This window comes from Anser anser (assembly GCF_964211835.1).
Source record: "Anser anser genome assembly, chromosome: 1".
Classification (NCBI taxonomy): Eukaryota; Metazoa; Chordata; class Aves; order Anseriformes; family Anatidae; genus Anser; species Anser anser.
Genome location: NC_139720.1, coordinates 29,134,438 through 29,156,452, shown reverse-complemented (window position 1 = coordinate 29,156,452; position 22,015 = coordinate 29,134,438). Strand labels below are relative to the sequence as shown.

At 41.4% G+C, this 22,015-nt stretch overlaps 1 protein-coding gene and 1 long non-coding RNA gene across 5 annotated transcripts; one reads left to right on the top strand and one right to left on the bottom strand.

Annotated features, from left to right (window-relative positions):
• Positions 1-11,672: 11,672 nt before the first annotated feature.
• Positions 11,673-15,756, bottom strand: LOC310884026 (uncharacterized protein). Of its 2 annotated transcripts, XM_083805215.1 has the most exons (3): positions 15,208-15,756; positions 14,785-14,924; positions 11,673-14,442 (listed from the first exon to the last, which is right to left on the bottom strand). In XM_083805215.1, the coding sequence occupies exons 1-3, from the start codon at positions 15,579-15,581 to the stop codon at positions 14,306-14,308; spliced, it is 651 nt and encodes a 216-aa protein (XP_083661341.1). In that variant the 5' UTR covers positions 15,582-15,756; the 3' UTR covers positions 11,673-14,305. The 2 variants fall into 2 exon arrangements, 1 of the variants encoding a protein (XP_083661341.1); XR_014573986.1 differs by lacking the exon at positions 14,785-14,924 and having other exon boundaries at positions 15,208-15,364.
• A 427-nt stretch (positions 15,757-16,183) lies between these two features.
• On the top strand, positions 16,184-21,662 carry LOC310884043. 3 transcript variants are annotated; one of them, XR_014573999.1, is made up of 3 exons: positions 16,184-16,936; positions 20,162-20,301; positions 20,757-21,662. It is a non-coding gene; the product is annotated as an uncharacterized lncRNA (long non-coding RNA). The 3 variants fall into 3 exon arrangements; XR_014574000.1 differs by having other exon boundaries at positions 16,184-16,940; XR_014574001.1 differs by having other exon boundaries at positions 16,184-16,940; positions 20,151-20,301.
• The last annotated feature ends 353 nt before the right edge of the window (positions 21,663-22,015 follow it).

Here is a 22,015-nt window from a genome sequence, read left to right as displayed (position 1 = left end):
TGAAAGCTGTATCTTTTGCAAGTGCCTTGTCTAGCCAGTAATACAAAACCAATCTGGTAAGAAACTGGTAGAGTCTTTCAGAATCCAAAAAAAGAACTGGGAGAACTGATGAGAGCCATGCTAATGACTTTCTGGCTCCAATGCATGGCTAAGCAGGCTTGGCCTCCCTGACTGTTCTCCACAGACGTTACCTTCTGACAGCATGCCAACCATGTTTTGGTAAGAGTGGAGCATCCCCACTCAAGGTAATATTTCTAGCCAATGCAAGCAGCACTCACCATTAACATAGAAAGCTAAGTTCATTTACTCCGGTGGGGAAATCCGTTACCATGATTTTAGAAGTGTAGTCTACTAGCTTTAGAAACCGATGATAGACAAAAGCTTGCAGATTTTTTTTTTTGATTTTTTTTTTTAACAAAGGAAGTGTTTGGTTTGTGTTTGCCCACCTCACCCCTTCTTAAGTATTATGTTTGATGGTCCTTTTGTCTAGGCTATTTTAACACTTGAGCTTCAATAAAATGATTACTCAGAGGCTATGCAATGCTCCTGGTTTACTCTACTAAATGGAAAGTCAGGACTTGAAATAAGCCAACCAGTGCTGAAGCACACAGCAGCTTTGCAGTGTCATGGTCATTAACCATGCCAATCACTGCATTCAAGAGCCTTTTTTTTTTTCTTTTTTCTTTTTTTTTTATATATATATATCACCATTACAGGTGCCACTGCAACACTGTGGAGCAAAATGAATAGAGTTGGTGACATTACAGAGACCGCTCGCCTTGAGAGAGCAACCTAAAAATGCAGGAGAGACAGGGGAAGGATGACTTCTTCCAGCTGAGCTGTGTCCAGCATTTTCATGCACCCGGTGTTAAGTGCAGACAGCCCCGTGTTTGTGATGCATGTAGCTATACCAGTTACGTAAAGCTATTCTGTCCCGAGGTCTTGTGTAGTTTTCCAGCCTGTATGGGTATGTGTGCAGTGCTTCTTCAGCTTTCTGGGGTGGTTCCTGGGCTGGTACGGTGCCAGGTATTGCTCCCATCTATTTTTTTGTGCAGTTGGCTCACTGGAGATTATTAGGAAGTGGTTGGGACCTGATGAAAGAAGTGATTATGGTTCATTATTTTTCATATACTTTCTATCATGAAGCTAGATAATGACTAAGTAAATTTATGCACATTTCGTCCCCTTCACTGAACCCGAAGGCTCTTTTTAGTGAAGTTAGATACATGAGCAGAGAGGTCTCACAGGCAAATGAGATTCCTGTAAATTTTGTGAATGTAGGTGTTGGCATCTTGTCCTAGAGTTTACCTTTTTCCCTTGCTCTTCTTTCTCATGGGCCACCACTTGTGATCTCAGGACACCCTAGGGACTGGCTGATGCCTGACACTTCAGGTTACAGCCATCTATCCGCTGGTCAAAACCAGCCATGGCCTGGAGTCTCAATCCGTCCTCATCCAGACACTTCATGACCAGGCTTGGCTCTGCTCAGCTGTGCAGCTGACCAGGGGAGGAATGGCAAGTAGCAAGCACAGCACTGTTAGAACCAAGGGCTTTGCTGGTTCTGCGAGTCTGAAGATATCCTGTTTGGTAGTTTAGTATCAAACCATCCCACAGGAACACTGCTGAGCCCCTCCTTGCTTCTGTTGCACAGTTACTTCTCCATTTCTTCTGCTGCTCACAGAAATATTTGCATGACCACTGTTGGTGTGCAGCAGTATACCTCAGTCACTTTTTGCAGAGCTGAGTTATATCACTTCTCCCATTTTCTACCATCTTTAAGGCTAGGTTAGAGGTGAACCACGAATGGACACTATGTTGTAGGATTAGAGAGACTATTTGGCAATAACATTTTCTATTTCTAGCAACATACTGAGAAGGGGATTTAAAAATAATAAGATAAAATGGGATAACTGTCACTGACAGCTTTCAGAGAACTTTTAGGCCCTTCTCAGGGACAAAAATTCACAGTGTTAGTGTTAGAAATATGTATTTTTGCTGATACAATTGGTTCACAGCTAGGCATTAAACTTCGTACTAATTTATTGTTTCAATTGAAGGCAATATAGATGTACAGTATATGGGCTCTGAATCGATTTAAAGCTCCGCAAAGAAAATATAAAGTGGTTAAAAAAAGTGTTATCCTGAATGATAATTGCTTTGAATGCACAAGATTTAGACAATGAAGAATCAAGTCTATAGCACCAGAGGTGGAGAGTGAATGCTGACTTTGTGAGCAGTTAGCATGAATATATGTTCTACTCATTATATTTAGGTCTTATGGTCTAGAAAGTGGAAATGCTCCTGGATACTACTGTGTCACTTGCTACCTGTTTGATGCAACTAATTTGACATCTGAAACCTGGTGCCAAGGTTTCATTTTGTCAATTTGTAGGTTATTAAGTTTGAAATGCTCTGATTTATATATGGAAAAAGGTGAAGCAATTTTAAGTCTTAGAATCGCAGAGTGGTTTGGGTTGGAAGGGACCTTAAAGATCATGTAGTTCCAACCTCTTCAGCATGGGCAGGGACACCTCCCACCAGCCCAGGTTGCCCAAAGCCCCATCCAGCCGGGCCTTGAACACTTCCAGGGATGGGGCATCCACAGCTTCTCTGGGCAACCTGTGCCAGTGCCTCACCACCCTCAGAGCAGAAAAAAATATTCTTAATATCTAATCTAAACCTACCCTCTGATAGCTTAAAGCCATTCTTTCTTGTCCTGTCACTATGATAGTGATAATCATTCCCCTGACAAAGAGTCTCTCCCCATCTTTCTTGTAGGCCCCCTTTAGGTACTGTGAGGGGGGAAAGACTGGAGGTCTTATGATACTGATGAGGATGCAGAAAACAGTCTCTGGGTAAGGGTAAGCCATCTGTAAGAAACGTGACAGTTGGAATTGTTCAGACACTGTGAGAACAGCGTGGCGATGGCACAGTAGGAGGAAGTGCATGATTGCAGCTCTATGATGCAATTGTAAATACAAAATTATTGTTGAATTGCCTGTTTCGTGGAGGTATGAAAGAATGAATGTTTTATTGAATTGTCACCTACAAAACTAATCTAGCCTAATGTTAGCAAATGGCAATATCTGGTGCTTAATTGGACTAGTATTTGCATATAATTAGGCAATGTTTGAATGCCTAATGGTATTTAAAGAAAAGAGTGGAAAATAGAGCAAGAGCAGGATATTGCACTGCACTAAATCAGACACTCAGCTGGCAAGAGAAACTCATGGGTTCTGATCCCTGCTACCTGCACTGTTTAGTGTTGGTTTTGGTTTGTTTCCTCACTGGCTGCATAAGGTCAGGCCATGGAGCAACAATCAAGACCCAAATCTTACCAGAAGAGGCAAGTGTCCTAGGCAGTGCACTTGGGAGTCAGTTTCTGTTTTCAATTTTTGTTTTCCGGTTCCATTGCTCTTGCATTTCTGCATGTCGGGGATCCAGGATGAACAGGAATTCCAGATCTTCTTTCACATGTTGCAACTGCTAGGCAGTAGCGCAGAAGGAGGGCTTCCTGCGGTATTTGTGCATTTGCTGGGCTCAGCACTGCTGCTGATATACCTTACCTGACCACACCAGTCAGATCAGAGTCTTTTAGAGTCTTTCTGCGGGGGAGGGAGGCACTTAGGTTATGCTCCGTCTCACATCTGGATCACAGAGGTTCTGAGCTGCGTACTCTCGGGCAGTCCTGCACATGGATGGGAAACCTGTGAACGCAGGTCCAAAGCATAAATGCCAAAGTGAAAAGTGAGCACTGATAAGTCTTGCTGTTGCTGCAGTGAAGGGTTCCTGAGTCACTTTTTGGAGGATTTATGTCCTAAATTCTTTTCAAGTCATGGTTTAGATATCTAAATCATGTCTGAAGCTCTTGCACTTCCGCACTACATAATTTTGTTAAACTTCAGTGAACTTATTCACTTTCCATTATTAATATAAAATGTGGAAATAAGAGACCTAAATACTAGCGATCTGTTCTCCTTAATCTGGGATATGTGCCTGGACATAAAAGCACTCCTTTGATGAGTGAACTTACCAGTTCCTCACAGTACAGGACAGGCAGCCAAGGAAAACGTACTTGTTGGGTAATTCTGTACTGCATTGCAAGTTTGGTATTAATGTTATGCTTCAAAAGCTAACAGAACATTTAGTTGATATACTGTATATCTCTATTATGTATAATATCTCCTCATAAATATGCATGCATAACAAAACTGTAGCAATTTGAGGAATTTATGTAAAACTTACGAATTCTCTTTGATATCATGGGTCCTCAAGATATATCTGTTTCAACCTGCATGCTCTCTACTGAAAAGGGAACATTTTTTTATCTCTTTTTTTTCCTAAGCTTTTCAGTGTATTGAATTTTAAAAGGACATTGCCATGAGGCCAACCATGGAAAATAATGAAATGCTGACAACCTGAAATTGAATGGAGGACCCTCAGACAAAAAGAGCTGGCAATTGCTCAGAATGATTTATTTGCCGAAGTGGGTTAGTTGCTAAAACACAGACCACAACACAGGAAAACCTGGTGATGCTGAAACAGAAGGAAAGGTTAAAAAGGGAAGGGCCGTTCTGGAGTAAGACAGACATCAGAAGAAAAAGCTTGTTGCAGGAATGTAAGAAGGTGGTTTTTACTTTTTTATTTTTTTTCCCTGCTGTCACAAACAGACAGAGGCAATTGAGAACATAGTATCAGTGGAATTGCAAGATGAGATTTAAACGTACTTTTTGTTGAGGTGAGCCTAGTTAGGTAATGGATCTGGGGTAGCCTTCAGTAGATACAGCAAGAAGTAGGAGACAGCTAAAGTTACAGTCTTAATTATGAAACTTTCAGACTTCTGCTGTGCTTTGCAGTCTTGGAGTGCAATTATGAACCTGCTTATACCAAAACTATTTTTAAGGTGAGGTAGGTGTTCAACTCTTAAACCCTTTAAAATTTACGGAAAAATTCTGCTAAACTGGGGATATGGATTCAAATATGGCTCCTAATGAACAAATTAAGACACATTTCAAAACAGAAAATAATGCTAAATACTTCTTTTTAATGTAAAAAAAAAAAAAAAAAAAGAAAAAAAAAAGAAAAAAAAAACCTTACATGTTAAATTATGCCTTGAGGTTTCTGAAATTCATAGAAGCATAGATTCGCTTAGGTTGGAAAAAACCTCCAAGATCATCAAGTCCAACCTTTAACCTAGCAGTGCCAAGTCTGCCAGTGAACCACGTCCCTAAGCACCACGTCCATTGAGTGATATAAGAAAGAGTAAGAGGATGAATAACTACTAGTACTAAGAATATGTTGAGATTTTAACATTGGGTTACCAAGTGCTAAAATGAAGAAAGGAATGCACGTTTAGTAGAATTTGAATCAGCATTATGGCTTAAGGCTTGGGTACGCTGTAATGTGAATAAAACTGCATTACATAGCAGTTTTAAGAAAGGATTTCTGAAGTGCCTGTACCAGGGGATGGTGAAAGATTTGTTCTGGTCTGTTTAGTGAGTAAATCCTAGAAGGTACTGTTTGAACCAGTGTAGTTTATGGGGTTTTATTATTTCTGTGGCAAATTTAGAGAAACATATGTACTTATACAACTCTTCGCAAATGTCCCAGTTCCATATAAGCTGCACATTTCTCAGTCTTGGTAATGAGACCAGAAATAGTTACTGTAAGCAGGTGGTAGGGATCAAGTGGTTCAACAAGGGAAAAAACAATCTTTCACTCATGAAGTTTACTCCCTTAGCATTTGTTTCTTGACAATTAAGAATGTAGCTGTTGCAAACACAGGACAAAAGGAAATAGTTTTTTCCACGCCAAATAGCGAAAAAACGAAAGCCCAGTCCTGTAAGAGGATGTGAAATCCTTACTGAACAAACAGCTCAGCTGCTACTACATGAAAGAGGGTGTATATGAGGTGAGTCTGTCAGCGCCTCTTCACCTTGTTTCTGTGACATTTGCTTTGCAAAGCCTGTATTTTGCCATAAATCCAGTAACCGTCATTGTCCTGCGCTAAGACATTTGGCATCATGATATGTTAAGGCAGCAATCTGACAATGAGTATGTACGGTCCATTTCAGCTTACTGGGATTTTGCTTTGAATACACTAAATTTATTTTGGTAGGGTGCATAAAGTGACCACGTGCTGTACATTCGGTATTGGAAGGTCAGTAGTCCTTTTGAAGTAGAAGGGATTTTCATAGTTAATTCCTATTAAGGCTATTGGGAGCTAAGCAAAGAAACGTATGGCAAAATTCATGAAAGTTCAGATTTTGAGTGCTTTGTATTTCTAACTTCTGAAATTGAGAGCACGTAACCTTTTTTTGCTGGGATTTCATTGTTACTTCTGGATCGGAAAAGAAAATTTACAAAGTGCTTCTCATTCAATACAGAGGACATCATGCAGACAAGGTGAAGGGAGCTCTTAAGGAAGTTTGACATAGAACGGATTTTTCTCATTACTGAAATGATAGAAAAAACAAGACAGAAATGTAAGCTGGTGTACATCCAACGTGCGCAGCACATATGCATTAAAAGTGTGTGAATAGACACTTTATATTCATCTGGCGTCCTTGAGAGTGGGCTTTCCTCTGGATTTCCCTTTTCCTTGGGTGATAAATCTTGTGGGGCGGAAACCAATAGAGTGTAAGTTGAATATATGAGTTCTGAAATGTATTTGTAAAATAGGAGTGGGGAGAACATTTTTTCCAATATGTATTAAGATGTAGGTCAAATAATTTACTGGTAGCGGACTGAGAGAAAAAAAAAAAAGACAGCGTCTATTTTAAGAACCAATTTAGATTTTCACATAAATGGAAATCAAGAATAATTCTACTGCATTACACAGAAGTGTAAGGGCTGGTGCAAGGTCAGAATGAAGCCTCTTGTGATTTCTGTTCAAAATGAATTTAAATCAGGATGACTGTACTGATTTCAGCAACTTCAGGCTGTTTTTTAACCAGAGGAAAAATTGGCATTCTGTTATTCGAATAAATAATTCAGCTAATATTTTGCTAAGGAATGAGGTGGGGATGGAGCCTAACGTGGCTGTAGTTCCCCCGTGAGCACCACGCAGTGCAAGGTGCACTACTGCTCAAATGACAGGGAGCTCTCCGACCTGTCAACGTGGCTACTGCATCCAGACCTGCATGTTGTCTTTGACCTTGTCCAAAGGTCCCACTGATGCGCAATGTGAACACCACGTGCAACACAGTGTTTTATTCAGGCTGTTGATTCTTAATATTTTCAAAACATTGAATTTGCCAGGAGTCGAGGTAACTCGCGTTTGAGGCTTTGAACTGAACTGAATTCCTTTTGTAGTACAGTGCTAGCCCCATAAGCCCATCTCTGAAAATTCGACTCCAAAAAGAGGATTACTGTACATATGCTATATTTGCTCCCTTTTTTCCATAACCTTTTAATGCCTCAGGGATTGAGTTTCACTAGACGCAGTGGGAGAATCCTGGTACATCTGGTTTCCCTGTGGTCTTACATGATGACTGAACAGCCTCACAGCTTTTGCAGTCAGATTCCCTATGGGCTCACACTGTGATTAGATTTGTTCACCACAAATATATCCTTGTTTGCCATAAAGATATGAGTGAATCGAGTTGCTGTTTATGCATCCCATTTACAACTAAGATTTCATAGAATCATCCGGTAAATTAGGTTGGAAAGGAGCTCTGGAGGTCACCTCCGCCGTTTCCTGGCTTGGTCTCTTCCCAGAGATGTTTTTTTTTTTTTTTTTTTTTTTTTTTTTTTCCCCTTTTGAGGATGAGCAATTTAGAGATATCCTTTCAGCCACCCTTAAGTTCCGACAGTGACCTCTGCTTTCCTACCTCTCTCAGATCCAAGCACAGACCCCAGCCCACGTACAGGTTATATTTTAAACAATTATGTAGGTGGTATTTAAAAATAAAGGGTAACATTTGAGACTGAATTTTAAAACCTGAAATCTGGCATGGGAGAAGGTTAAAGACTGTCTTAAGCCACACAGCTATAACTGAGAGTGTCTAAACAAATACCTGGTCTGGCTTTTGTCGTAGCAGGAGGTGACTCCCCAGAGAAGGTAGCAATGGCCTGGGTGTTCTTTGGGAACCCAGGGTGACCCAGCCGTGTCACATCGCAGGCAGGATTTGAGGTTATCCAGCACCCCTTGCATCAGGACAGCCTGCTGCCATATGGCCAGATGGCCGTGACAAAGTTGCACTGCGTTCAAAAGGCACAGTTTGATCACCCCTCTAAGAGCTTGATTTAATTTTAAGACAATAAAATTTTTTGAGCTGACTTCACCGAGTTTTTCACGAGGGTCATAATTATTACTAGATAACACTGACTGGTTCTTGGGAAAGCACTTTCTGCCTACTTTTAATGTACAATTGTTTCTGGGATTTACGTTTCTTTTCTGCAAATACAATAGAATGAAAAACATGGCTGTGACATTTATTGCTGAGTCCTGGTTTCTTACAGGCAACTGCTCTGGATATATGATCACCATCTTTAATTTTTATGAAGAGATGAAAAGTGACTTGTGTAAGGCCCATTGAAGTACTACTTTTTATGAAAAAAAAGGACCTTTATTTTTTGATAGATACAGACTGTAGTCTATAAACACTATAGATAATAAACTCCAAATCTCAGGTAGACTTCTGAAAGTTGACCACAATTGGCCTTTCTTCAAAGCTGAAACTTTAACAAGGCATAATTGTCCCTTGCTATTCATGAAGACACTGAAATAAATAACACAGTTCGAGGAAAAATGAGTCAAGATGGCTTCTGCTAATACTCCAGATCATATGAATAGATTAAAATACATTTTAAAACTGCTACCACATGACTTATGAACAATCACAGCTAGATCATGTTAGGTTAAAGTCTAAGGAATAAGTGCAGGTATTTACTGCATAATTTCCATAGCCAGCTGAGTTCTGAAAAAGGTTGGCAGAAAATATCCTTGAACAGTTCTAGAATTAACTAAAGACATTCTGGTTTCACAGGTAATTCATAAAATAGAAAGTGAACATATTTGATAAAAATGACAGATTTCTTCACTTTAATTGTGCCAGGATTAAAACTGGTCATGTTTTAGGGCTGCTGCTATTCTGTGAGAGGGTAGGGAAGGGAAATGTTTTTGTATCATTTATTCTTTGTATTATAGCAATGTGTGTAAAGAGCTGCAGAAACAGAAGAACAACAGAAAAAGACAGACCCTGCTCTAATAAATTTTAGACAGAATTTTGACCCCACTCAGATAAAAAGGTATTTCCCAAGCTCTTACATTTGCAAAGTAACAGTATGAAGATGTGCACAAGCATTTTAGTGCCTTGAATGAATGGCAGCTGGAAAAGCTGCTGGAAATATTGTTTCCAGTTAAAATTTCCAAGACAAGGATGAGTGACGAGGAACACAGCTAGTACGGTGATGCTCAAGAAGACTAACTTTAACCCAACCCAGCAGCAAGGCCAAGCTTTTTATGACCACTGTCTGGGGGCAGGATGCTTTCTTTGCTGCCTCTGCTGGTTGCAGCTGCTAGGTCTGCTAGAGGTCTTCACTTCAGGTCTTCACTTCCATCAAGAGCTTGTTCTCTCTGCTCAGCACTCTAATTTTACTTTTCTCATGAAAATCTCAGTTCTGATCTGATTAGATCCAGAATCCAAAGGCTATGCTAGCTGCCTGTTGTGCCTGCACCTTAATTTGGTAGGGCCTCCCACCTATTTTCAAATAAGTAGGAGCTGAGGAGATCAGCACAACTTCTAAAAATGTTTTGAATATCTATAAAATTCTACTGCTTTTTTGGTTTTATGCTTTTATGGTAGTTACCATACCATAGCTTGGTTTGTATGTTCCAGCTTACTGAATATTGGAAATGTTTAGGTGATATTGCCTACTCACATAAAATCTTCATAGTTCTAGAGCTGGTTGCATTCTTTTAAGAATGTTTTGGGTGCTGTCCACCTTTAGTTGCCTCAAAGGTCACCCGATATGGTTTGCTGCATTTGATTCTGAATAGTGGTCTTGTTTTTCTAGGCTGGTGAACCACCCCCACTTCTGTTGACTTCAGATCACTTCCTAACAATGTGTTCAAGTGGGAACTGGGAGGACAGGCAGATCCAAGCCCTCCTTTCCACCAGTCCCAAGAATCTCTTGTCATTACATCAGCTTAGATCTGCCGAACCTTTCATCATATGCAAAAAAATGAACGGAGAGGTTACTTTTGTAGTGTAATAATTACAGCCTTTGCCATGGTAACAGACCTATTACAGTTCTTCCATTTAGGCATGTTTTATCCTATTAGAAATGGTGAACTCAACTCCCTACTCCATTCTCACAAAGCTTATGTAAACACGTTTTTGCAAAGAGGAATCAAGGCTTCAGACTGCATCTAGTCAGTACAGGGTCTCTGGGCTAGTCCAGGGGTAGCTCCTCTGGCAGGGACACCTTGATTGCAAACTACATGCACAATATGCTCCAGAAATCCCAGGGAGGTGCCAGATGCTTCCTGTGACACCACGGTCAAGTCACTGACCGTGACTTCCACTTTTCCCACTCATAGGATAAAACGGGTATGCGAACGTTGACATCTATAAGCATAAAAGGGCTCTTAGATGGAAGATGCCACAGAATTGCTGAGTCTCACTATAGTATTACAGCAGCACCAGGATTTGTCTGAGTGGGTGAAGGGGTTCACAGCAATTTTATCGGTTTTAACACACCCAGAAGAGGACGGGTGTTAGGAACTGGAAGCAGTGTTTGCGTTCCTTTCTCAGGTACCGTTGCATGCAGCAGGATGCCAATGCCCAGCTGCTGTGCGGCACTTGAAGGCAGCAATGAGCGATGAAGGACGTCTGTCCATTCACAACGGAACTGTGGGTTGGCTGCAAAATGATTGTGGGATGGCTGTGTTTGAGCTACGCTGTTGTTAAGGCAGATGGTAATCACAGGAGTCAAAAGCTATGTTCCCGACTTACAACTTTCCTGCGCTAATGAGAGGGTAGGTTGTGTTTGCTAAGAGGTGGGCGTTGTCAGGCTGGTTTTGCTTTCTGCTCTGAAGACAGCCACTAATGGTATTAGCTTAGTGCACAAACTGCTTTGTGCACCGAGCTGAAGTCCCCAAAGAACTAGAACCCTGTTTTCATAAAATGCTGGGATAAAACAACCTCTTTTGAAGTCTAAAAACTGTATAAGTCAAATAACTATAAAGCATTAGAACAATTTTTCTATAGGAAAAAAAAAGGAGAAAACGGTCCTTTATATGCTTTGGGTCTCCAGCTAGAAAACTGCCATAAATGGCTTTTCTGGTACAAAGGCAACTACATAATAGTAATGTTCAAAATTTGCAGTCTAAAGGAAAAATAAATACTTCAAGTTTCCCTGGTACCAGAGAAAACAGGCTTCTTCAAAATTGCAAGCTGTCAGATTCAAAGTAAGAAGGCCAACCTCTTAAAAGTGCTCTCAAGTAACTAATATTGAAATGAGATAATTTTCACATATAACAGTAACAGGACGAAGTATACAATTTGTACAGAAAAGAAAAGACGTCTTAACAACACCTAAGTTTGTAAAGTCACCTAGCGTAAGCAAAAGTATATAAGAAAATATTTAATATAAGGAATTGCAGCAGTTTCAGTCACTTCTGTCATCCCTATTTTCCTTTTCATAACAATTACTCATCAAACTGGTAACAAATCATATGTGAAAGTTTATTAAAACAGAAGAAAAAGAGGGATATCCAATTTTACACTCAAGTCATTGACAAATGCAAGTCGCCAACAATAAAGCTCTGTCAGAGCCTAGGAAACGCCATTGTGCTGTGCAAACACCTTTCAATGGAGAACATAAAGCTTCAGGCAAACACCACAGTTCCTCATATCCCTACAGCCTGACACTAATTATTCTGCTAAAATTTCATTCTCCTGGAGTGAAACTGTTGCACAATCCTGTGAAACCATTGCCAGGGATCTTTTCCAATGTGAAGATAAAGGAGTCTGAGAAAAGCTGCTTGCGATAAAACGTATTCTATTGAAAGAGCATTATTTAATATTCTATTGAAAAATTGGCAGACTTCTCAAATTTTGGGAAATACAAAGTGAATTGAGTTTGTCAGTTGTTTTTTTTTTTTGTTATCTTTTGTTTTGAAAGGGTATTAATGGTTTAGCCAAGCTGGAATACAGAAGATCACACATGATGTGTGCTTGCATCCACCCAGCTGAAAGAAATCACATATCGGACCATCTACTGCTCCAGGGCAGCCTTTGAAGGTGACACCAAAGCTCCCTGTAGGACTGTAAATTTCATTCATATGTATGAGAATGGTGCACCACATCCCCATTGTGATGTTTGGAAGTTACAAAAGAGGTTTGAGAAGAGCTACACGGCAAGGCTTACATTTCATCACAGCAATTTTGTGACCATTATTATTCCCGTAGTTTGAGAGCAGAAACCACCATTGTTGCGGCTTGCTGTGTTGAGTCCTACAGTTTCAACCCCACAAAATTTTGGAAGCTTTAATTTTACCTTCCTCCCGCTATCAACCATGAGACAGAGAGACACAAATTGCAAGACTGAAATGAACAAGGCTTCTGTCTCCTCAGAAGCTAGAGAGGGAAGTCAAAACAGCCACAAATGGCATACAGAATATAGAAATCTGTAGAAATAATTTGTAGAACATGATCTGCCCATCCAATTACTTATGTTAAGGCCTACTTGACAATTCTTCTAGCCATTGCTTTGTACTCTAGTGAACAGAGACATTTACACAGAAAGGGGAGGAACAGTATCAAAATATATAACTTTGCATCACGTTTAACCTTTTTCCCCAGCTCCAAAAGATAAAAGCCAAGATTTCTAGCAAGAGTGGCAGTGCCCACAGCACGAGATCAGAAGGAAATTATGTGAACTGTGGAGAGTTCACCTTCCTACACTGCTTATTCCGCTGCTATTTATTTGCTTTTATGGACTGTATTCCTTGCATCAAGCTGACAGCTAGAACAATAATAATAAGCCAGAGGGATTTGTGGTAGAGATTCTTGGCTGTGCCATTTCCCCTTTGGTACTAAAAGAAAGAAGTGGGTTCTAGATATGCTACTGAGTAGATTCTTTCGACCATATAACACAATCTGACTGAGTATGAATAGAATTTTGCATCAGGACTGTTTACTTTGGTTTTGGTCCTATTCTTCCATAGAACTCCAATGTATCAATAGATAAGAAGCCTAAATGTTTAGCTAATGACACTAAGTTTGTTATGAGGATGACACTCAAGAACAACAGATCTGTTGACTAAAACCAGGATTTTAACAAAGCAAGTGGTTTCCATATTGCAAACGAAATGTGCACAACTGCCTTGATATATTTCTAACAACCCTCTAATGCAGAAACACTACACATAATTCCTCAGTAAAATAGCTAAATCTTCATTTTCAGGAAAAAAAAAAAAAAAGAAAAAGAGTTTAAACCTTGTGTGCTTAAAGGAAAGCTGAGTGCAAATAATAAACATGTGAGAACAAAACATAACCCTTATTTGATTTACATAGTTTTACATGCAAAATTCACGTTAAAGAAAATTAACGGTCCCACTCTGGTAACAAAAACCCGGGCTACAGAAGGGGCACATTCTAAAATAAAAACACAATAGAATGAAGTTTTCCATGTTTTCTTAGCTCTCCCAAATCTTGTCCCTGTGACAGCAGAAGTGAGCTGTTAGGTACTAACTGTCATTACAAAGAATGTGAGCACATGCACACATGTCAAAGCAGTCTGCTCGCTAGTTGTCTCGTTAGAGGTATTTCCAAAGCTCCGTCATCCTGACTGGAAGACTAATAGCTGCTTCCACCTGATTAACTCCTGAAACCAAAATTGCAGACCTTGTTGAAGGTCTCCCTCACACATTTCATTTGTAATCATTTACTGTGAACCACTCTATGGTTTTCCTTCCCCATTCAAACAGTCTTTTACCCTTCGCTAAGGCAGTACTTAATCACAAGCAATGTAAAATCACCTTACAGTCATGAGGACACGATCCTACAAATCCCTTCTACTGGGTACAATCTCGATTTGTTGTATTGCACAGTAAGAGGGGTTTGCAGAATTACCTACTAGAAGTTTTTGAAAGCTATCCAGAACTGGAACACAGTGTTAACTCCCAGACCTCAACCCCAAGCAGCATTTGGAAATACACTTCATTTGAGCATCTTCTTGACATCATTGCTGTCCATTTCTTTTCCTGGCATACAAGCCGAGGCAGGCACAGAATCCAATGACGCTGACAGCGAGGCCTAGCAGGAAGGCAATCGTATCTCCTGCATCCATGGCTTCAACCGCTGGCAGCACCAGCAGCAGCGAAGCAAGGGCCAGGAAAAGTTTTGAGGTGCTCCCGGTAGAAGACATGCTGCCGACCCCACAGGGAAGTTAAACGAGGGAAGTGCTGGAACGCAGGGACCTCAGCGATATCTACAAGGAAAACAGAAGGAACGTGACAGGATTTCCCTTCCTGCCCCCTCGGATTCTCCCCCCAAAAGCCAACCAATGTGACTGCTGCATTACAAATATCTGCACAGGAGCTAGGACATACAGGTTTTATCTTCACAAGCAACTACAAAAATGAATGACTTAATATGAGGAAACTAGTGGGTTTGCAACTCTTTTCACTTCCTTTTTCACTCGGTGGAAATAAATCTCTCAGCCTCATCACGAGGTCAGGTCAGCATGTGCTCCGCTGTCTGCAGTGGGGAGTGCCTGCTTACTCCAGGCTGTGCCTTCTTCACCGAGGGCCTCTTCCTGTAGGTTTTCTACCTTTTGGCACGGCACAGCTTCTCTGCGTACGTGGGGCGATGGGTATGTGCTCAGGAGGTCGTGGATTTAACCTTCGGTCCCTCTTCTGAGCAAGCTCCCCGTGCATACTACAGGACAAATACCCTTTCTGTTTGCACCATCTGCAGAAGAACCGGTTTGAGGCAACCACGAAGAAACCGAGGGGAAAGGAAAAAAAAAAACCACGCAGTTTGCCCCGGGGGCCACACAAGCGCCTTGCGGGGGGCGCGCTGGCGCAAGCAGCGGAAACCCAAACCCGCCGGGCCACAGCCGCACCGCGAAGGCCGTGGGGCACTCCCAGCACGGCCCTGCCCTCACCGGGACACCCGCCCGCCGCGGGACCGGCCGCTGCCCCCACCCCTGCCCCCTCGGCGGGGCTCAGCGGCCCCATCGCCCCTCGGTCACCTCCCGGCGCAAGGCAGCGCCGCTGGCTCCGGGCTGGGAACGTCCCCGCTCAGCTCCCCGCGGGGCCGGCCCGCGCCGCCTCGCCGCGCTGCCGGGGGCCGCCGGCCGCCATCACAGGAAGGGGCGGCGGAGGGCCGGAGCCAGGGGCGGGCGTGACCCGGCCGGGCCGCCTCCTTCTTCTCCCTTCCCTTCCCTTCCCGTCCCTTCCCTCCCGGCACGCAGCGCCGCGGCGCGGCCCGGCTCCAGCCCTCCGCCGAGCCCCGTTTGCCTTCCGTGAGAGGAGTCGCCCTCCCGTGAGAGCCGCCATGGCGGCGGCTGCCGTGAGGGGAGCAGCGTCCCGAGCCTGTCACGGAAAGCCGGCGGCGCGGCTGCATCGAGGCGGAGTCAATAAAAGCACGATTGGGCTGGCTGTCTGCTCTTCTCCCTCGAAATGATTAAACAGCACGAGTTGCTTTCGGTCCTACTGCAGCCGCTGCCTGCTTCACTTCAGCTGTAGGCTGTGGTGCCGAGTGCTGGTCGGTGCCACCATCACAGCCCCCGCTCACCAGCGCTGGGGCAGTCTGACAGGGTGCACGGCGGCACGGCGCCTTCTGCGGCAAAACAGGCAGAAGGCAAGGGTAACCAGGCGTCACCTGAGCTCACCCCCAGCATCCAAGTCAAGCTTGACCTATTTCTTTGCTTCAGACCAAGGTGCTTGTGAAAGTACTGTGTTGCAATGTGATATCCTTAATATCCTTTTGTTACGTAGAACAGGGCTAAATTTTTTTATTTTTATTTTTTACTATTGTAAATGCCCCTAGTTATACCTAGCTAGTTCCTAATCAAAGCTTAAGTATTTGGTTTTTTTTGGTGGAAAATGTGTGGGATTATATTTGTATAAAAGACATATAAACAATTATTATGAAGTGTGTGTCTTTGGAATGAGCATAGAAATAATCAGACATAACTGTGCTAATACAGAGGTAAAATCAACCAAGACTTTGTAACGTGTTATGTAAAGCATTAATTCATGATAACCCACGTTGTCACAATGTTTCCCTGCACTTGTGCAAGAAAACAGCTTCTGTAATCATTTCTCTTGAAAGAAGCAATCTCTGATGAGCTTCTTAAGAACATTAGAAACTCAGATAGATTGTCCGACATACATATAGCTTTGCCTCTGCCTTATATAACTTCACTACGATTGCCCTTGAGCAACCATTCATCATGCTTATAAAAACTTTGTAAGTCTGAGCTGGGATATTACTGTTGTGCTGACCATAATTACTTTATTACTGCTAATGCTTTCCTCATGTCTGGATCCATCAACTGTTTTAGACTATGAACTTCCAGGGATAGGAGTAGTTTTATTTTTTTTATTTTGTGTGTGTTTGCATTCTTTTTATATCAAGTGGTGTGAAAGCTTATTCTTTATAAGCGAGAGTCCCTAGACACTGTGGTAATACAAATAAAAATAAATATTAATATAACAGATAATCATCCCTTTTGTTCGTGAAAAACCTTCTTCACAGTTTTTCTGTTATGAAATACTTGATGTCAGTTCCAAAGGCATTTTCTCGAGAAGCTGAACCAGAAAACTCATTACCTGAGAAAAAGCCTGAAATTTCTGAGATAAAGTTACCATGTCAGAGAGGAGAGTAATGTTACAATTCCCGACCCATTCCTTAACGAATCACAGACAAATCTAAGCCCTATTGAATCCGGAGAGCAGCAATGTGAAGTGCAGGAGGTAGGTAGGTGTCACCTTAATCACTGCTGTCATATCAGAGAGGGGCCTTGGAGTCCTGGCCCCCTTTGTTCCCTGCTTGGCCTTTTTACTGCATCCTACACTGTTGACAGGTGAATGTTACAGTGTTCAGTATGTCAAAAAGTGTTTAAGTCATCCCTGTAAATTTCAGTGTTGTATTTGCTGTCACCAGCACTTACCAACTAAAATTTTCAATAGTTGTCATTTTAGTCCCACAAAACAGATGCGAGGGTGTTGAACAATGTCTTTCAAGTTTATGTATTAAAACTAGAAATGTCAGTACCAAAGAGTTATGGCATCTTTGGACTTGAGTATTTTGAAGGTCAGGAGTGTAAAATCCCAGGGGAAGACTGGACCTAACAAAATTATCTTGCTGTCTCTTCCCTCTTCTCAACAGCTGTACTAATTTAAAGACAGTCGAAGTCACGTGGACAAGTACAGTAGGAATGCTGTGGAAAATATTGATTGTTAGATATGTCATTTTTTAGTAATAGCATGGAAGTGCCATTGAGAGTTAGAAAGCAGTGCCATTTGGGGATGTATCTCTGGCTTATTAGCTCTTTCAATGCCATTGCATTTCTTAGATTTGGCTTCAGAAATAAGGCTGCTTTGAAAAAATGGCAACAAAATCTAAACAGTGAAGGAGACTCTAGTGGTTTTTCATGCTGTCTGAATAGCAGAGAGATGTGTATTCAGCTTCAAGCTCTGCCATCAACTTCCTGCATCACCTCAGGCAAATCTTCCTTTTGACCTATCACCACTTTGATTGCTTAGCTCAAGCTATTATGTAACTAATATTCAGAGGAAAGGCAGAGAACTCCCAGAGCTGACAAGCTAAAGCTTTGTAAATTCTGAGCACAAGGCTAAGGAGGTATGCGTGAGACTGGAAATTGAAAATAAAGTGCACTTTCTGGACAGGAAGAGGTTATGACATAATCAACAGAGCAAGACTGCACCCTGAAGGGGGGATTGTTTTTCTCCCCTTTTTTTTTTTTTTTTCTCTGCTTCAGTTCATCTGCTTATGAGAGCCATTTGTTTAAGACTACACTGATCTAAGAAGCATTCTGATCAATTTCTGGACTTCAGTTGTAATGAGAAAAGCTAACTCTGATTACTGATAAGACATTGACTGTGGGGCAATGCTTATCACTTCAACATGTTCACCCCTTGAGCTACTTTACCTTGGTGATACTTAATCTGACATTTTAGCTGTTTATCACTATGTCCTCACCTCATCACTTTGCTCGGATCCACCCATTTTTTTCCCTTACAAAAGTTGGGACTTGCTTTATTTGGCTTTCATTTCTCTTTCTTTGAGCTCCCCATCAGAAAGTAGACTCTACCACAGGCACCTCATTTGCCTCTGCAGAGAAAAGAGGTAGTTAAAACACAGCTTGAGTTACTTCTGTCGTTAACTTGTTCCACATTTGCTTCCCAGTCCGCTATCACAAAAATGTTGACTTCATCCTTTCTCTTCCTTCCTCTCTCTTTATCCCCTCCCTTCCCATCATGTGTATCTGCTTTGTCCTGCCTCATTTTTTTCCCCTCTGTTTCTTGAAGTCCTTAAGCTTCCTCTCAAATCAGTGTAGGTAGTCAGACCTTCCCTATCATGAAAACACCAGTTGGATTCCCTTCCTGTAACTATCACTCTGTTTTTATTCCTGTCATCTCTAACCTCTCCAAACATGCTGTCCAAAGCTGCTCTAATTATATCCTACATCTCCTTAAGTGTGGCTCATCCTTCCTCCATCAGCTGAAGCTGCTCACATTTGTATCTCTAGTTAGTATCTCAAATATGAAAGCCTGTGTTTCCTTATTGTCTCTCTGATTGACAGACTGCTTTTGAAACACTCATTCCTCTTCCCAAATCCAGTAATCACTTGCTTTTTTAAAAAAGCTTCCTCTCCTGATTCCTCACTTCTGCTTCTTAAACCTTTGTTACTGAGTCCTCCTTTTCTGCTGCTGAGATTGCGATAAGTTTCCATCTGTGTTTTTAATACTTGAGTGTCTATACGTTGTCTCTGGCTGCCCTGCTCAACAAACATGGCTTCGGATATCATCCTTCAACTCACGTTTTCTTTATCTTCCCTCTCTTTTTATTCCCATCTGGTGGTGTTGAAGTCTTACTGCATCTCGCAGAGCAGTTCCTAGGCCTAGCAATTCCCTTCTGACTGTGTTACCTGAAGTCATGGACTTACAATTATTCTTCTCTCTTGCTGTGACCCCTGCAGCTTTGTTTATTTAAAGTGCTGCTGCCAAGGTGCTTCTCTCAGGTTTGTCATTTCTGCTGTGTTCCCTCACTTCTTAATCCTCTGGTGTTACCTTCCCTCTTTTGCTGAACCAAAGACAATTTTCTTCTCAGTCCTAGAAGGCCTTTGCAGTCTAATCTTCCTTCATACTGGTTTATCCTATTGCCATGTCATGAGGTTAACTTCTACCTTTCTTTTGTCACCCCTGGCAGACTCCTTTTGATCCCCCTAAGAAGCAAAAGTTACTTCTTTCTGAGAGCAGGGAAAGGCATCAGGGAAAGAGACAGAAAGAATTGTGCCACTTTTTGATACAAAATTCTTTCCTTTGGCACCACATGCTTCCTGCTGTCCTTTATACAGCCATGAAAATCAAGGATTAAATAGCCCAGTGATTCCTTTTCCCTCAGCCCTTTGCTCCTCTAGTCTGGCAGGGGATCTCCTCTGCCGCTGGAGTCTCTTTGAGCTCTCTTGCCAAGACTTGAGAGGTGTCTCTGTGCAGTGCTGGCTGGAGCAGAGAGGCACGGAGGCAGCTGCCAGCCCTGCAGAAAGGAGCTCTGGAGCTGGTGCTGGCAGGAGGTGGGAGCCGCGAAACCGCAGAAGCGAGTGCAGAGCGTGCCAGCCAGAGTTAAACACCCACTGATTGACTGCCCTGCCCAACTGCAGGGGAATGCTAGAGCTGCCCGTCAATAATGGCAAACCCAGGGATTCCCTGTGATTATTGTGAGCACCACCATGATATTATTATTATTATTATTATTATTATTATTATTATTATTATTATTATTATTAAGTAGCATAGTATATTAGAGGTAGATATCTGCTGGAACAAAGCATCCAAACTCCCTCCAGGGCTGAGTAAGTAACTAAAGACTGAGTACAGCCTTCTTGACTTCAGTCTGTCTTTGTACTAATGTGAACTATTGAGATGTTATTTCAATACGCATCAGTGTTTCCACAGGTATTGGAATATTGTGTTGTGTTTGGTTGGTTCTTTCTGAGAAAAATCAATTATCGTACAACATTAGCAAGAAAACATATACAGCACCAGCAGCTTAGCTTCAGAGGACCTGGTTAAGCTATGTTCATCAGTATTGAATGGTAAGCAAAAGAGGATACAACACAAGAATGACAGAATGAGATTTAAAGGGGGAGTAGCAGCTGTCATCCACACATTGTTTTGTATAGTACATCTTTTTTTTTTTTCCCAAGCTATGCTCTCAGATGTTTTCTTGGCTTCTGCGCATATGGTTGTAATAAGTAGGAGAAGCTTCATGAAAATAAAAATTGATTTAAAACATAATAAGCTTGAATAATCGTATGTTTCAAATCTAGATCTAATCCATATTTGGATGCATGCTTATCTATAGGAACATGTAAATAGCCTTTTTTATTTTACCAGCTTTGACATTATTAGAAATAAAGCTTGTCTGCTTAAGTTCTGAGCATCTAAATCCAAGTGTGTTAGTCATAAATTAGAAAACTGGTATAATGAAATTGTCCTTTACATATGCATGCCTAAAATATACTTCTTTATTTTTTATTTTTATTTAAAGATTGGTGCCTGAGAAAGAATGTGAAATAAGTGACATAAGAAGAGAATTAGGAAAAACAAGAGGTTCAAGGTGGTGTATCTGGCAGAAGAAGGGGAAGAAGTCAGAAGAAGGAGCTGTGCTGTATGTCCATACTCACTGATTAGGGGAGGAGAATCACAGTGTCACAGAACGGGGGACACTGGAAAGCATGGTGCCCGGTCAGGTTTTTAATATCTCCAAAGATGGACACTCCACAACATCTATGCACAACCTGTGCCAGTATTCAGTCACCCTCACAGCAATAAACCAATAGATAAATTCTTATGTTTAGATGGTATTTTCTTTATATCAGTCCGCACTCATTACCTCTTGTCCCGTCACTGGATGCCTCTGAAAATAACCTGGTTTTGTCTTCTTTAACAAGATATTTATACACATCACTAAGAACCCACTTGACCTTTCTCTTCTCCGAGCTGAGCAATCCCAGCTCTCTCAGTCTCCTCTCATATGCCAGATGCTCTAGTCCAATGGTAAGGGCTAAGCCCATAGAAGATCCCATAAATAAATAATTGCACTGAGAGTCACCTATCCAAAAATCGATTTGCATCTATTTGGTAAATGCTGAAGATTTGCTGTTGTGAGTTATCAAAATGTAGTTTATTTGTGGAATATATTTCCCGTATCTTATCTTGGTCATAGAAGGCTCTAAAAATACTTTGTGAAATAGAAAGTAAATCTGGATTATTTCAATGCCAGTCTAAAGGGAAGGGACATCATTCATGAGGGACACATTTAATGAGCCAACTGTCCGCTCTCAATAGCCTGCAATTCATTCCAGCACTTGGTTATTTGGCTCCCTTTTCATTAGCAAAAACAGTTTGAGTTTCACTGTTGAACTAAACACACAGCTGTTGTTACAAAAGACACCATGATTTCAGAAAAAATATAACTGCTTAATGTCTTTGTGTTTCACAAATTACACAAACCTTTAAAGGAAAGTGCATTTATCTTCTGTTACCCGTTTGAAAATTCATGCAGTGAGAAAAATCACTCATCAAGAGTAAACTGAGAAATACAGTTGTAAATACATGTAATTAAAACTGACACGTCTCACCTTAATGGCTCCAGTGACCATGGTGATAAAAATCTAAGATACATGAAAGATGGGATATATGTATATTTTGTGTATGTTTAGTAATAATATTCATATAAATAATAAAATAATAGTAATAGCAGGTTTAGTATTAAGGCACCTGATCCAAACTTAGCCACCAAAGTTA

Coding starts and splice junctions, on each gene's coding strand:
- LOC310884026 (XM_083805215.1), bottom strand. CDS start 15,581: ATGCAGCCGCGCCGCCGGCTTTCCGTGACAGGCTCGGGACGCTGCTCC. Junction 14,925..15,207: donor GCGCTGCCTTGCGCCGGGAG/GTGACCGAGGGG, acceptor GTTCTTCTGCAG/ATGGTGCAAACAGAAAGGGT. Junction 14,443..14,784: donor AAGCTGTGCCGTGCCAAAAG/GTAGAAAACCTA, acceptor TTTTCCTTGTAG/ATATCGCTGAGGTCCCTGCG.